Here is a 16,185-nt window from a genome sequence, read left to right as displayed (position 1 = left end):
TCAGATCCAATCCTCTTCAAGTAGGATTTTTTTTACTGATCCTCCATTGATCCCTGGTCGGAGAAATTCATCTTTTGCTTGCTGCCCTCCACAGAGAGGTCAATGCCCAGGGTTAGCAGGAGCTGGAAGGGATTCAAAGTCTTGCTCAGGGACACTTCAGAAGTGTGGATTCATACCATTACAGACTCTTGAATCCTGGCCTAAACCTTCACTTCCAGCTGAGGTTGTTAAAACACCCGGCCTTAATCACTATGTCACCCCGCTGCAGCTTAATGTCAGCATTTTTACCCTGTGTGTGCGTTGCATTAATTCATTATCCTCCCTGTCGTCCAGAAACATGACGGCCAGTTTACAGTGATCCAGCTGGTCGGCATGCTGCGTGGCATCGCCTCTGGTATGAAGTACCTGTCAGACATGAGCTACGTTCACAGAGACCTGGCTGCTCGGAACATCCTGGTCAACAGCAACCTGGTGTGTAAGGTGTCCGACTTTGGCCTGAGTCGGGTTCTGGAGGACGACCCAGAGGCTGCCTACACCACAAGGGTAAGACACTATTACAGGCTGTGGTTGGAATGAACTGCCAGTATATATATTATCATAATGACTGTAAGCAATTAAGGAGATGGAGTGTTTTAACCAGCATACATTTGCATAAAAAATGAAAACCTTCCTTCAGAAATTTATAACATAAACCCCAACACAAAACTTTCTTGAAGTGCCCTTAAGCATATATATGTTTAATTAAAAGAGAACTTTCCAACATCATCTTAAAACAAAAGCGCACAGAGCTCCAAGCCGCTTTTCTTATGAAGTGAACTGAAATAGCTCCCTGAAGTTTTATAAAGAAACAATAAATACACATAAATTTGTACTGAACACTAATTGTGTCTCAATTAGTAGTCCCAGTTCAGCAGCATGAGATCATGGTGCAGAAAGCAGTGTAGCTCAGTGGTAAGCAGCCGCATCAGAGCCAAAGAAACACATTATTAAATTAACTGATTTGATCAGATATATAAAAATGTAGAATATGAAGTGTGATAAGGGACCAGATAATTATAATACGGATTTTTTTAATATGCTGGTCTCTAAATAAATGACCCCTGGAAATTCCATCAAACCCAAAGCGGATGTATTTTTTTATATTTTCATATATAAATAAATATATACAGTGTATATATATAAAACCAATCCCAGATCTCAAGGAGATCTTAATGTGATACTGATCTGAGGATGCCTAGTCCTAATGAAAACTGCGATTATACATTCAAACAAATACACACAAACTCCTCCTCCACCTCCCATTTTGCCCAAATATAGTCAGATTAAAATACCAAAGCCAACATCAGCATCCACTCACAGAGCACAGACTGAAGACTGAAGAAACTCAAACGTCAGTGAGTTAAACCACTGTGGAGTAACTCATCTAAAATGCCCACAAGGATATGGCATTATTCATATTCATAGGAAGTGTTGGGGATGTTATTTTTAATATGGCATTAGCATTGCCCTGGGAGGAGTGTATCAGCCGCTGACTGCTCTATTGCAATCACATACACACACACACACACACACACACACACACACGCACTGATGTCAGGAGACCTAGATGGAGAGCTGCAGGCATTGGGGGGAGGCCGAGGCGGAGATGGGGAAAAGACAGAAAGAGAGGAGAGGATATCAAATAAGACTGAGATCGAGGGATGCTGAGAGGGAGGCAGAATAAGAGAAGGCAGGGGGAAGGATCCAGTGAGAGCAGTTAAGAGGAAAAAGAAGATGGGGTAGGGGTGGACAGGGGGTGGTGGAAACAAAAGTACAGTGCCGAGTGACTTGGCAGCTTTGTCTTTTATTTGACTTTGACCAAGCAGAGATGGGGGATGCTAGGTGGTGCAGAGGCAGCTGCAGCATGTTAAAAAGCTGAAGCCAACCCTATAGAGGTACAGCGCGCAAACACTGCATGTGTGTGTTAGAGCAGGGGAGAGGGGAGAGGGCGGGGGTATGTGGCTGCATATTGTGTCTATACAGTAGGCTTTATGGGATTCTTTTGATCTGTGCAACAACAACAAAGGGATGCAGTTGAGCAGCATGAAAGAATAATAAGAAAACTGATGGCAGAAGAAAGACAAGTGCAAGAAGAAACACTGGGCCAAAAGTATCCCTCCCTTGTGAGCGTATTAGAGAGAAGTGCTGTTTTGTTAAGTTGGTATATTGTCTCACCTGCTCTGCACTTTATGGAAGTGCTGCACTATTTCTCTGCAGGCGCCGTCTTATCTCTGTCATTTCTACAGTATATTATGATTTATTAAAGTTCTCATGCAGTAACCTACAAACAAAACACGCTTTAAATATTTACACTGTTATACACAGATACCGTAAAGCAGCGCCCATTGGATATACTGAAAATATGTTAACTGTTTCCACAACCATCTACAGGGAGGGAAGATCCCCATCAGATGGACGGCCCCAGAGGCCATCGCCTACAGGAAGTTCACCTCAGCCAGCGATGTGTGGAGTTACGGTATCGTAATGTGGGAGGTGATTTCATATGGAGAGAGACCGTACTGGGAGATGTCCAACCAGGATGTGAGTCACCAACACATACGTAACATCCAGTTACATTACAGAAATCTGTTGTCAGTATGTGAACTATACCATGGCTTTCAGGGGAGCTCAGTTTTTTTTTACTTTTTCATGGTCAGAAACAACATTTATGAAGCACTTTTTACATTTAACTTGTATAGTTTTTCTTAATGACAGAACATGAATGATAAGAATAAGAAAAGAGACAACTGATATGTTCAAATGAAATGTTATTTTTACCTCCGCCAAGGAGGTTATGTTTTTGCCAGGGTTTGTTTGTCTGTCTGTTTGTTTGTCTGTCCGTTAGTGTGCAACATAACTCAAAAAGTTATGGACAGATTTTGATGAAATTTTCAGGGTTTGTTGGAAATGGGATAAGGAAGAAATTATTAACTTTTGGGGGTGATCGGGGGTGGGGGGGGCCCATGGGGGGGCCCACTGATCAGCCTTGGCGGAGGTCTGCACTCTCCGAGTGCTTCTAGTTTAATTATATAAAGGTGAGAAAGAAAGACATCTACCATTTCTGTTGCCTTTTATTTGTTGATTTGGAGATGAAAATCAAGTTGCAGTCATTTTATTTATCTCATTTGTATTTCTATACATGTGCTCATAAATTACATATTTTAAGAAGACATGACATAGATCTTATTTTTCACTATTTGTATAGTAAGACTACATGATTTATCTGTAACTGCCTAATTTAATGCATGATGTATGATGATAAAGATGGCAAAAAAACTACCACATTGGGGAGCTTACATCTGAAATTGCCAGAGCTGAGTGAGCGGTGACCCTTGTACAGATTCAGACCAGTCAGGCTACAGTGGTAAGGGCAGGTCAATAGGCTTTATCTTTTTGTTAGTGGAAGTGTCAGCAGGTTGGATGAGGGTTCTGGATAAGTGGAACCAGGTCATCAGCAGAGACCAGGAGGTAGTGAGTGAAGAGTATACTGAGCCAAGTGTGGTGGAAGTGAAGGAGAGGACTCCAGAAACATTTTATCATGTGAGGTTGGACTATTTGGCAAAGGTGACAAAGAACACAGGGGATTTTAACTGTGGTAGATAGATGATAGAGTGTTGGTGTGTCAATCTCTGTGCTGCCACGGCCTTATGGGAAAAGATGGGGAGACAGTGAGGCCGTTTACATGTACACTAAAACTCCAATCAGTATCTGATTTCTGGTTATCAGATTATTCAAGTGATCATGCAAACAGCACAATCTGATTATGTGAAATGGGATTAACACACCTAGATTTCTCCCCAGTTCTCAGATGTTGTCATGCATGTATACGTGTTGATCTGATTTATTTTGTTCTTTTACATTTGTGCATGTGGAAAACAAACAAAAACTAGAAAAGCACTCGGTGAGCACAGAACTCCGGCAAGGCAGATCACACACCCCCCCCCCCCCCAATCACCACCAAAATTTAATCATTTGTTCCTGAAATTTTCATCCAAATCTGTCAATAACTTTTTGAGTTATCTTGCACACAGACAGACAGACAAACCAACACCGTCAAAAACATAACCTTCGTGGCGGAGGTAAAAATTGTGATGTAGTCATACGTGAGCGGAAGACAATAACAAGAGGTTCGAGTCTAACATAGCTACTTACATATGCACTTGAAATCCAATAATGGACTGAAACATCTAAACTAGGAGTTTTCCATTATCACATTTCTGAAGTGCATGTAAACGCATCAGATCCAATTATAACAATTATCTGATTACTTCCAGTCATCGAATTTTTACGGTTATGTAAATGGGCTCAGTATCAGTAAATACAAGGATCTGACAGAAGTTCCCCTGACTCCCCTTCGTCCTTCACAGCTTAGTCTTCATCCTGTAACAGCTGAGATCATTCCTCTGAATCAGATAATTAAGATAATTTTCCTGCACATTTCATCTCCCTCTCTTGTATTAATCATAGTGCTCGGTTCTCTGTCCTTGCAGGTGATCAAAGCAATAGACGAGGGTTACCGTCTTCCTGCCCCGATGGACTGTCCTGTGGTGTTGCACCAGCTCATGCTGGACTGCTGGGAGAAAGGTCGCAGCGACAGGCCAAAGTTTGGACAGATTGTCACAATCCTGGACAAACTCATCAGAAACCCAGCCAGCCTCAGAGACCTGGCCAACAGCTCAGCATGGTGAGTAGAGGGAAACATTGAATCAGAATTTTAAATTCACTTTTACTGATCGACCCAGTGTAGTCCTATAATAAATGGGTTTGAATACAGGATGAGGCATGAATTTAAGATACAGGCACTGCTTTAAATCTACATTCAGTGTTGAAAATTACATTGAATCATTTCTGTTAGCAAGAAGATACAAACACAGGATAGTGAACTGGCAGAATTCAATATCTCCAAGGAGTTGTATTGCACACATCCACAGAATATAAATATATATATATATTTACATTTATATTTCACTTGACTTACTTTGGCATTTGCTCTGGCTAATGTTCACAGCCAGACCTGCATACAGAATGTGCAAGAGAAGATGTCTCAGTCCACTTCATAGTATACAAAAGACGCTCTAAAGAGAGAAAAGAAGAGTCCCAGAACAAGGAATGAGGCAATATGAGCTCAAAAGCACTGAGATGAAAGACCTATACCCTGCAGAGACAATGTAAAGTGTCCAAAGAGGAGTCTTATACACTAGTTTAGTAGATGTTGAAAAACGTGGGCTGAATTACAAGCAGTACTGTCTGTAGGAGTATGTTCAATGTAAGTATATGCAACTAGTTCTGCACATGCATGATACTAATACCTAGAATACATCTGTGATGTCTTAGCCACTGCGCTGCTACATAAATACAAATATTTCATTTCAACCTCAAGCAGTCACATGATTATCATTCAGCCTTGAACAGAATAGAATATTGTCAATGTTGCAATGCAATGAGAAACAATTTAGCAGGATCTTCCTTGGTAGTCACAATAAAAAACATAGTGGAAATAGGTATTTAAGATAGGTATAACAAGAGCTAAAAAAGAGAAAGGATAAAAGTACACCGATCATTTGAACCACAGAGTTATTTATGACCATGACAGACAGACAGAGGGAGAGAACACACTGGAATAGTCTGTTACACATCCAGATGTGTCTAGACTTTGAAACCATAGTAAAAGGTCTCAGTTATGTAGAATATTGATGATATGATATGAATATGACTATCATTAGGGCTTTTCTCTGGCTTTTCTATTTTTGCCATGATCCACTTACCTCGTGTGAAAATAGGCGTCTGTTCTATTTTATAAATAACGCGCTGCCCTGCAATGTTTGACACAAAGCCAGTTTGGCCGCTCCAGTCTCTTAACAGGGTTGCCGAAATGAAAATCGACAGGTAATGCGACTGCACGGGAGTGGTAAACAGTGTGTCCCAGGCGACACTAATCTTGGGCATGCAAATGAATAAACACACAGATAATTTATAACAATTTATAGCAACAGCAAGCAGATAAATACAAGGTGAAACAAATCAAATATTTCCACAAGAAGCAATGTGGACTTAAATAAGGCAGGATCATCAATCACACTTACCATTAATGACCAATCTGTGCAGTTTCTATTTTCTTTTCTCTGTGGATTTATTTATTCTGCGGTTGTTGCAAAATTAAAACTATTCTGCCTGATTCAAGCACCATAAATGAGCTTTAACTAGCTTCCCAAGCGTGCAGCATGCAGTTTTTATTATTATGAATGCCCTAATAAGAGGTATGTTTGTAAATAAATCATTTTCACAAACTGTTAGGCGCTCAATTGGCCAAAACTTCACTAAATTATGAGTGTGCATTGTTTCCAGCAGGGAGGATCCATCCACCCCAGAGTTCAGTGTGAGCACAGTGGATGAGTGGTTGGAGGCCATCAAGATGGGCCAGTACAAGGATAACTTTTCCAGCTCTGGATATGTCAGCTTGGACTCAATCCTCTACATCAGCATCAGGTACAGAGGGCCAGTGTCTCTTATCGTTGTTAAAAGAAAAACTCAAAAGGTCACGACTGTCAGTACAAAGACATCTGAGTGGCCTTTGAAAGTAAAGAATTGGATTTATACAAACGTCTTGGACATGAGATAATGTAAAGATTTCAACAGTACGTAACATTTATGTCTATATTTCTTCCTCCAGTGAATTGTCTAAGATGGGTGTGACTCTGGCCGGACACCAGAAGAAGATCTTGTCCAGCGTGCAGAGCCTGCAAACCCAGGGGACGCATGTTCAAGTATAACAGTTTCCACAAAAACACACACTGAGACAGAGCCAAAATGGATGCTCCTGTGAAGAGTACCCCACTGAAATGAAGTTGTAACGGATACTCTGTGCTCGGGCCTCCATTGATTTTGAGACCCACCAAGATGGAGACAACATGGATGCTTGACTCCTTCACCTTCTTGCAGATTCACCATTATTCCCGTCTTTGATGGGCACTACCGGCTTTAGCACTCAGAATTCCAGCAACACAGCCACCATTACGGAGCAACAGAGAGACACATGTCCAACAACAAGACTACATCTAGAGCATCCCAGACCATTTCACATCATATCAGCTCAACAAAAGAAGGAAAAAAAAAAAGATTTTTAACAAAAGAATGACAAAAAAAACAACAACTTAGAATATAATTATCATCACTGTCTGTGAGGTGTACAGTTGGTTTTTACTGTCATTTTGTTTCCCTTTTGAGTTTTCACCTTAAAGAGTTTAAAAAGGGTCAGACGATATGTATATGTGTAGATATATGTTTATATGGACTGTGTGTCCCACAACCGTAGAAATGGACCTAACGTTTGTATTGATGGTGAGGTTTATATTGCTCAAACTTAATAAGAGTTATTACCTAGTACATGTAAGGCCCCTTTCATTGCTCTCTGTAAAAAGAAAGCAATGGATCGAGCCGGTTGAACGATGAATGTGTGGGGTATGGGGAACAGAAAAACTGGACCTTAAGAGATAGAGGGATGTAGATTTTGCTAGGTCATGTAGATGGAAGTATGGTTTGTTTAAATTGTGTATTTGACCAGTTCAAGGGCTTCCCCGGTGACTGCTCGCACTTCCATTGACGTTAGATCCGTACACATTTGTGCTAGTCTGCTTGAAACTATATGCGAGTACAAGTAAAAAAAAAACATCAAAAACTCAAGCGACAGTTAGCACTAAGGAATTTTTATTCTTCCACAACCGACAGTTTATCCCAAACAGCATTGTATAGCGAGATTTCAAAGTGTAACACTGCTGCGAATATTTCAGCTCAACAGTTTGCCTTCCTGTGATTCAGGTGTGATGAGAAAGTTGTAGTGTTTTGTGATGAGAAAAAGGTGATGCAAAGGTCACGTTAAGAGTTGACACTGTTAAGAACGTGTAGCTGTTTTTTTCAGTGTTGTGCCATGTACGGTAACCTTGAAACATTCATACCAACCATTTCAATAACACACTGTCTTTTAATCAGTTTCCATGGCTGTATTGGTACACAAGGCCAGTCGCAGTAATTACAGTGTTTTGTCCAAATATCCAGTTTGATGAAAGGACCTTTTATCAGCAAGATGCAATATACACAGTTAATTTTCAGCTGTGCCATGATGTGAGAGAGAATTTACCTAAAAAGATGATTTGTGTGTCTTGTACTGTGTCACTTTCGAGTTATCAGTCATGCCAACCTATTCCAACCATCCCTACTTTCACCCTTAAGGTGAATCTACAAAACAGTGTTGACGGTAAACAGCAAATAAATTGATTCACTGTTTTTTTTCCCTTATCAGAAACAAACTGCTTCTTATCATATTAATTACAAGTTAAGATATGATGGGACCTTCTTTTGTGTGCACTGCATTAATAGCACTGAACCTGCTTTTAGTGTATTCCTGAGCCCAGTTTTAATATATGTGGTACTCTATAGGACCAACAGTTGCATAAAGTACAGTATATATGATTGTATCATAGTGTAAATTATGTACAGTGTTGATTCCAATGTTAGAATGTTTGTAATGATAATGATGATGATGATGACTATGATGTACTTTTATTGTGAAAAAGAGATTTCTGAAGTACTCGTTCAGGGGCAGGTCATACAGGAGCAAAGTGGCGTGTTTTAACGGTCTGAACTAAGGAATGTAGCATGGTTGCGAAGCTTCAGTTTTGATTGACAGGTGACAGTGACTGCAGTTTGTACCATAGCGTTAGATGAGTAGAATGGACTTTCCTCTTGCTTAAGTTGCATACCTACTTTTAGGGTAGATTCACACTTTATCAGTTTGTTGCCTATGATGCAATCTTACAATGTTTGCCAAAGTGAGGAGACGGGGCCAGAGCGGACAGAAAATGTCTCTTTTCTAGGTTTTTTTTTGTTTTGTTTTGTTTGTTTTTTTTGGGCCCCGTTGTTTCAAATAATGACACTTGTAGAAGACAAAATGCTGCACATTTACAGTTTAAAAAAAAAGTTTACTCTTTGCCAAACCACTTTGCGTGCACACACAAAAATGCATCAGAGTGTCTGAACGTGTCAGTACATTCTACTCTTGCTAACTCTATGACTTCACACTGGCGGACTTCCCTTGACCGCTGGCCTTTTAGATGCCTTATTTGCCGAGCTATTCTTCTTTTCTGTTGCCCTCTAGAGGCGATATTAGGAGTAAAGTGTATGTACAGGTAGTATTTATCTGTGTTTTAAGATGACCTCACATCAACACCCTGGTTTTGTAAAATCCAAGAGACAGCTTCAAATAGCACCTTCACTAAATAGTCAGTAATTTGTTGTTTTGAAAGCGTAATACTCATAAAAGTGACGACCCAAAAAAAATCCGATACAGAAAATGAATGAATTCTTATTTATTTCCGTAATGATCACTCGTGAAAAATGTGATTGACTTGACTTGATATATTTGGTTGCACAATTGCAAAAAAATTAAGGTTAATGTAAAGGACAAGAAAAAATATGGGTAAATAGCGATAATGTCCCTTCCTTTTCACAAGCTTCTTGGACGCTCCCACCTTCCAGTGTGTTGAATTCATCTCCCACTTTGATTTCAACCTTTGACTCCCAGGTTTTGTAACACTCTTCACTCTCTCAAGGTTAGCTGTTGGTTGGCTTGCTTGATCTCAAATACAGTGTTTGTCCTCCATTTCCCACGCGGTCAGTATTGTCCATGAGTGATTCTTTCCTCCTCTATCCTTCTCTCTCTTTCTTTGGCCACCGAACAATGCTTATTTGTCCTCATGCCAGTTTCCTCTTTGTTGCTTGTTGTAAAGGGTGTAGGCATTCTAATGTCTTTCATGTTGCTGTAATAAATATGCTAATATTTCTAATTTCTCACCTGAAGCCTGCAATGTATTTTCTTTCACACATTTTCTACAGTTTGTTTTTTTTTTTTTTTGTCACACATACACACAAACCACAGTTTTTTACAGAATACGACTGCATAAAATTCACAGTGTGTCAACATGAAAGTATTATGATGAAGACTTATTATTTTTCTGTGGTGCTACAAAGCCTAAAGGTATCGCATTTTGTTTCGGTGAGACTGAAATTCACTGCATAACTGGGAAATTTTAGGATGGTTTCATTTGTCCCCAGCTCTGCTTTAATGGTGATAGTGGTGGTGAAATTCCCATCATAACATTCTTCAATGGTAAAATATGACCATGCTGCAACCACATCTTCATTTTCAGGGTACGTATGGTGTGTGTGTGTGTGTGTGTGTGTTCCTTGCTGAGAGATAATCTTCTCTCAGGGGAGTGGGGAGGTCAGTGACTCCTGGCCTTGGTTAACCCCTTAATGCACTGGCCCAGTTGCCGTCACTCTATGTTACCGCCATTACACCTCATTTAGCCCATCATATTAGGCTCCATATTCCCCTATCGCTCACTTGCGCCGTGTTTCTCGCTTTCACATACACACACACACACACACACACACACACAGGGCTAGAAATACCAAAATTCAGGGCCTATTCTCCATTTCCTCAGTGTCTATCTTCTCCTACTGCCCTCCTCTTAATCTTTCTGCTGGCCTCATGCATCCCCATTTTTCCCCCCATCCCTTCCTATCCATCTTGCGCAGACAGACAGAAAGGTTGTGACTACTTCTCTGACCTCGACTTCCCCATTATCTCCCCTCTCCTTGCTTTTTTTCTCTTCGCGCAGCTTTCTAATTTCCCCTACCTCCATCCGTCTATCCATCCAACCATCCATCCAAAAGTTTCCTCCACATGCAGCTCACTCTTTGAGGTCAATTGCTTCTTTCTGTCTCACAGCCATCACCACTGGGTTTCCTTTTACCATCAAAGGCCAATCCATAACTTTGGGGGTTTTTTATCTCTAGGTTTCTGAACGTAGAAAATGTCATCCCACGTATTTACTCCGGGTAACATGGAGGCTACTGGGAGCCAGAGGCTTAGGCGATTGATTCATCATACATCTGCTATTGGCATCATGTGAAAAGGTCAGGTGTCCCTATGGAGAACACTTTAAAAGGCCACTGGTGACTGATGAGCCTGTCATGTTTGTATCACATGTATGGACAAGCACCCTCGTGTCCCGTATTTCGTTCTGTGCTTCATTTCTAACCCTCTCCCCAACATACACACTCCCATGGGGATGGTAATTGGGGCCCTCTGTCATGCTGTCAGGTGTGGGCTTGAGTGTCCCCTCATGTGCAACAGCAGACATTAAAATAACACAAGAGACCAAGCAGGCATAGATCCACAGTGACCTCTGCAGGGTCAGCCATATGTGTATACGTGTGTGTGGGTGTGTGTATTATTAATGCATGATGTGAGCGGTGTGAGTATCAGGGCTACAGACAGAAAAGACAGATAAAATCTAAACTCAAGTAAAATTTCATCAGTCATTGGTTAAATTTACCAAAGTTCCTGCTTTGTCGCTTTGATTGCCTTGCGTGTGCCCTCTTTAATCAAATATGGTGAGCTCAGACGGGCTCCGTGTTTCCCTCGTCCGCACACACACATGCACACATCACTGCTTTTCTGTCTCATGAGGTTTTAGTTTGCTATCAAAGTGATTTCCTGTCTCAAATTTTCATCAGTAATCAAAGTTCCTGATTGAATTTGAAAAGTGAGCCTAGCTCTATAAATCACATTATATGCCTCACTCCCATCATGCCTGCTCCCATCAGCCACAGGAATGAGACGCCACCCTGTGTGTATGCCTGCATCATGGTCTCTGTGTGTGTGTGTGTGTGTGTGTGTGTGTCTTCGTGCATGAGGTGGAACTGGAAAATGGATGTTGGCAGAGCTGTGATTTGATCCATGTAGTTTTTTGTTGGGACAGATGAGAGAAAAAGAGAGAAGACTTAACAGTGAAAAAAGAAAAGAGATAACACACCTGGTTCTCATTGTCAGTGGAAACATTCTTAGTGTTTGTTTAATGTTCATTATGATCCGGTTTCCTCCGTCACATCACACAGACTGACATAATTTCCTCACTGGCATCAAATGAGAGAAACAAAGAAAAAAAAAAAGCATTTTCACATATTGTCATATCCAAGTCAAATAGGTAACCAGAAAACAACAACCAGCAATAATAAAGTCTGTTTTGGACGTCTTTTCACCACCTTTAATCTGTAGCAGATTCAGAAACGGAGCAGGAGCAAACAGACGACGAGGGGAAAAGTGGAGGAGACGGTGTTTGAGTTTAAAAAAAAAAAAAAAAAAAAGGTGAAGAAAAACTTGGAAGGGTTAGGGGGACTGAGATAATATTGACCACATAATCCCTCACAGATGTGTAAATCACAGTTTAATGCCTGGCAGACATGACATGCTGAACTGCTTTTGGATGACTTAAGAGGGACCCAAATCATGCTCTTTATCGACAGAGTGAAGATCTAAATTTAGAACAAACGCGGCGGCAACGTAGCCCATTTGCTCTTCTATAATTTACCCGAACGGATAAACATATGCTCCATGTTTTCCCGGGTCTCGGTGATCTCAATTTATTTTAATTTACCGCTAATGTGCTCCTCCCCAGAAAAACACACACCTTCGGTACAGTAGTTCTGCAGCTCTAACAGCTGATTGCAGTATATTGCACGATTGTTGCCTGTGTGTCTTTGTGTGTACGTGTGACAGAGACATGCCTGTTCTTTTGTATGCCCTATGTGTTTATGTGTGTTTCCTATCCACTATAATCAAAAGGCAACTCTTCAAGTGCCATCAATCAAGCTTTGATGTTACTGGGAAGAGCCTGGAAACCACATCACCCTCCTGTATGCGGTGAGGCTGGGCTCAGGGAATGCTGTTTTAATGTCGGTGGATCCATTGGAAATGTTTTTTAAACCAAACGGAGATGCAGAAACTCAGCGGACTTGTAACTCATCATCTGCATTATACAGCCCGTCCAAGATGTGGTCATCTCTGGGCAGTCTGTAATGTCTTTTCAGCTGAAAAATACATGTTTCCATGGTTTACAGCACTGTTTTCTGTAACATCAATGGGTCTATTCTGAGCATCTACATACCACTTTCATCATCCTGCTTTTGCTCTTTATCATTTTCATCTTTTTTCACGTCAGAAGAGCATATGTCGTGATGGTGGGAGTGAAGATGGATTCACAACAATCTGCTTTCTCACAAAGTTCAGCATAAATGGATCATCGTGTAAAGAAACCTAAACATTTACTATAGATATAACGACAGATCCTGCTGATACAACACCAGAGATTCAATATGGAAGGTTTGCTTGTGCTTGTGCGCTTATGCAAAGTAAGAAAGTGGTTGTTTTTTGACATTAGCTAACGGCGGCGAGCAGATGTGAACGGGGGTGTGTATTGGCAAGAAACTGGTGATACGATACAAATCACAATATTAGGACCACGATACGATATATCGCGATATATCACTATACTGTTAATAAGGCAATATTTTTTGTTTGTTTTGTTTCTTCTTCTAAGACAATATTTCCTGGAAAAAAATGTATTATACCAGAATTATGCACAGATACTAAACAATTTTTTATTTGATCAGAACAGGATTTAATACTATATGACAAAGCTTTCCTCGGTAAAAACACTTTTTTAAAAAAAAATAAATAATAATAATAATAAATAAAATTATGTTTACAGACATTACAGCTTAAGATCCTGTTCAAATGTTCATATTCTATTAGTTGCAAAAAGAATGGTTAGTGCACAGTCCCTGACTCATCCAACATCATAACATTATTGTTGTGCGGTTCCAACAAATAAATTAATATCTGCCTCTCTCAGACAGTAAAAAGTGCTTTTTGGATGATTGAAATAACCATTATTTAACAAAACAGTGTTATCAGTTTAAAAAAAAACTACATGCATGAGCTGCAATATCATAATAATACTTTTTTACGTTACTTTTTTAGTATTCAAAAAACAGAACAAAATACCCATGTGAAAATAGAAATAAAAAAAATCACAAAAAACAAAAACAACTAGAAAAGCACCTCCACCAAGGCAAATCAGTCCCCCCCAAAACATCACCAAAATTAAACATTTGTTCCTTGTGCCAGTATCAACATTTCCAGAAAATGTCATCAAAATATGCCACCCCCCACCCCCCGCAATCACCAAATCATGAAAATTCATCTTAAATTTTTGAGTTATCTTGCTAACAGACAGACAGACAGACAGAAGGACAGACAAACCCCGATGAAAACATAACCTCCGCCGTTACACTTGGTGGAGGTAAAAAACAAAAACATGAACCTCCGCCATATCTCCATTTGAATTAATACCTAAAAATATTGATACAATACTTTTTAATATTGATACAGTATCATGACATAAAATATCAGGATATATTGATATTTTATTGCACCCCTTGGTGTGAAGATTAAACATAAAATGTAACTATACGTAGAATGTGCCTTTATGATATCCTGTTAATGTTTGCATTTTGACCATAGTCATAGATTTTTTGGTGCCAGAAGTGACTATATCTGGACATAAGGGCAGACCTGGGGGAGTGCAAGGGGGGATAGGTGAGCTAAAGGTTAATCTTCTCTAACAAACAGTAAATTGCTAACTTTATATTAAACATTTGCCTCACAAAATCATTAGACAGTCTTGTTAGTGAAACTACATTAACATTAACTACAGCCACAAATGAGGTACCTTTATTGAGTAAACACAAAATGTCAAAGTAAGAAGGAAAACTATATGTATAGCACTTTTCAATACACGTGGTTACAAAGTGCTGCACACACTTAAAAGAAAACATTAAACTAAAAAAGGGAATGTGCATGACAAAACATTACAACATATAAGGACAATGCGCACACACACACACACACAAACACACACACACACACACACACACACACACACACACACTGCATGTTTTTGACAATAAAATCATTTGCCGACAAAGGTGAGCATTTACAAGCTGATTATAACAGTCCAGAATCTGTGTATCTGACACACAGCAAATACACACGCACGCTGATCAAAGCAAACACCAAAGCCCTAAAATCTTATTAAAGAAGGAATAATGTAACCGTTTTAAAATGAACTGAATGAGGCCAGAATGAAAAAAAAGACTGAATTAGAAATTTTAGAGAGAGGTTCATTGTATGTTTCTGAGAACCGGCATTTACTGTACACCAGTTGAACTTTAAGACACATTAACAAGCAAATCCTCAAAATACAAATCAGCGTATTGTTATTTTATGATGGATATAGAAAACTGTGGTGGCTGTTAGCTCATAAAATCCTATTAGTTGTGTTTAGAAGAATCTGGCAACTCGAGATTTGTCTGTTTGGGAAATTATAGCGAGTTTTGATCAGTTAAATGTACCACAGTATCATGTGTTAGCTCCTTGTAACCTGTTCCTTTTTGACCTTCCAGTTTACTGTTACCACCAATGTGATGTTCCTGGGGGATTTTTTTTGCTTTTCTACCTCTAATAAAATAAATCATGTTAATCCAAACTTCACACAAGCACACACTTGTATGAGCATCTTAAATATTGAACCTTTAACTAGAAGAACACTTTACCCACTGTTATTAATAAAACAGTTCTTCATACATTAAGTGGCTTTAACAGTGGTTGACAGTGATAAGTGGAGTTCACAACATACATTACAGAGTAGAGTTGCAGAAATTCCTTTGGGAAATGCAACTTCACTCTGATTAAAAATAAGAAAATGGAAGATTCTGGCAAACTGGTACCCAAAATAAATGTTTGACTGAAGGTTTCATGTCTCACATTCTGGTGATGAAAAACATCATTTGATACTGTGACGCTGCCAGGCCAAAGGATTCATTCCAAAGGTATGGGGTGGTCTCTAATTTTTTCCAGAATTCTGAATGGAAAAGAACATTTTAGAGGTGGGTTAGAATGAGTGGAAAGAGAAGGAATTAGTAGAATCTGGTTAAAATTTAATAAAGCTCCTTTGGGTTTTTTCTGGTTATCGCTAAGAAAATAATTGCCAATCCACATAAATGACATATAAGTAAGTAACACTGATTGTCACATGATGAAAAGGGTCTTACTAACTATTAATTTCTATGAAGACCACCTCCATTTACTGCCTTTCCACCTCCAGATCTACTCCTCCGCTCCCACCAGCTGGTCTGTCATCTACATAATGGTTCCCACTGACATGTGGGCATGTCTTCTTGGCA

At 39.7% G+C, this 16,185-nt stretch overlaps 1 protein-coding gene across 2 annotated transcripts in view; it reads left to right on the top strand.

The window, feature by feature from the left end:
• The window catches only part of LOC115436924 (ephrin type-A receptor 3-like), a 127,715-nt gene extending 117,830 nt beyond the window's left edge, over nucleotides 1–9,885 (top strand). Inside the window, exons 15-19 of one of the 2 annotated variants that reach the window (XM_030159928.1) lie at nucleotides 334–543; nucleotides 2,431–2,580; nucleotides 4,530–4,723; nucleotides 6,388–6,525; nucleotides 6,710–9,885. In XM_030159928.1, the coding sequence (XP_030015788.1) occupies nucleotides 334–543; nucleotides 2,431–2,580; nucleotides 4,530–4,723; nucleotides 6,388–6,525; nucleotides 6,710–6,809 (792 nt within the window). In that variant the 3' untranslated portion in view covers nucleotides 6,810–9,885. Of the gene's footprint in view, nucleotides 1–333; nucleotides 544–2,430; nucleotides 2,581–4,529; nucleotides 4,724–6,384; nucleotides 6,526–6,709 lie in introns of both variants that reach the window. The other variant, XM_030159927.1, reaches the window with a different exon arrangement.
• Nucleotides 9,886–16,185: the final 6,300 nt, after the last annotated feature.

The sequence above is a fragment of the Sphaeramia orbicularis genome, chromosome 17, assembly GCF_902148855.1.
Source record: "Sphaeramia orbicularis chromosome 17, fSphaOr1.1, whole genome shotgun sequence".
In the NCBI taxonomy this organism is placed as follows: domain Eukaryota; kingdom Metazoa; phylum Chordata; class Actinopteri; order Kurtiformes; family Apogonidae; genus Sphaeramia; species Sphaeramia orbicularis.
This window is presented reverse-complemented; position numbering and strand designations above follow the sequence as displayed.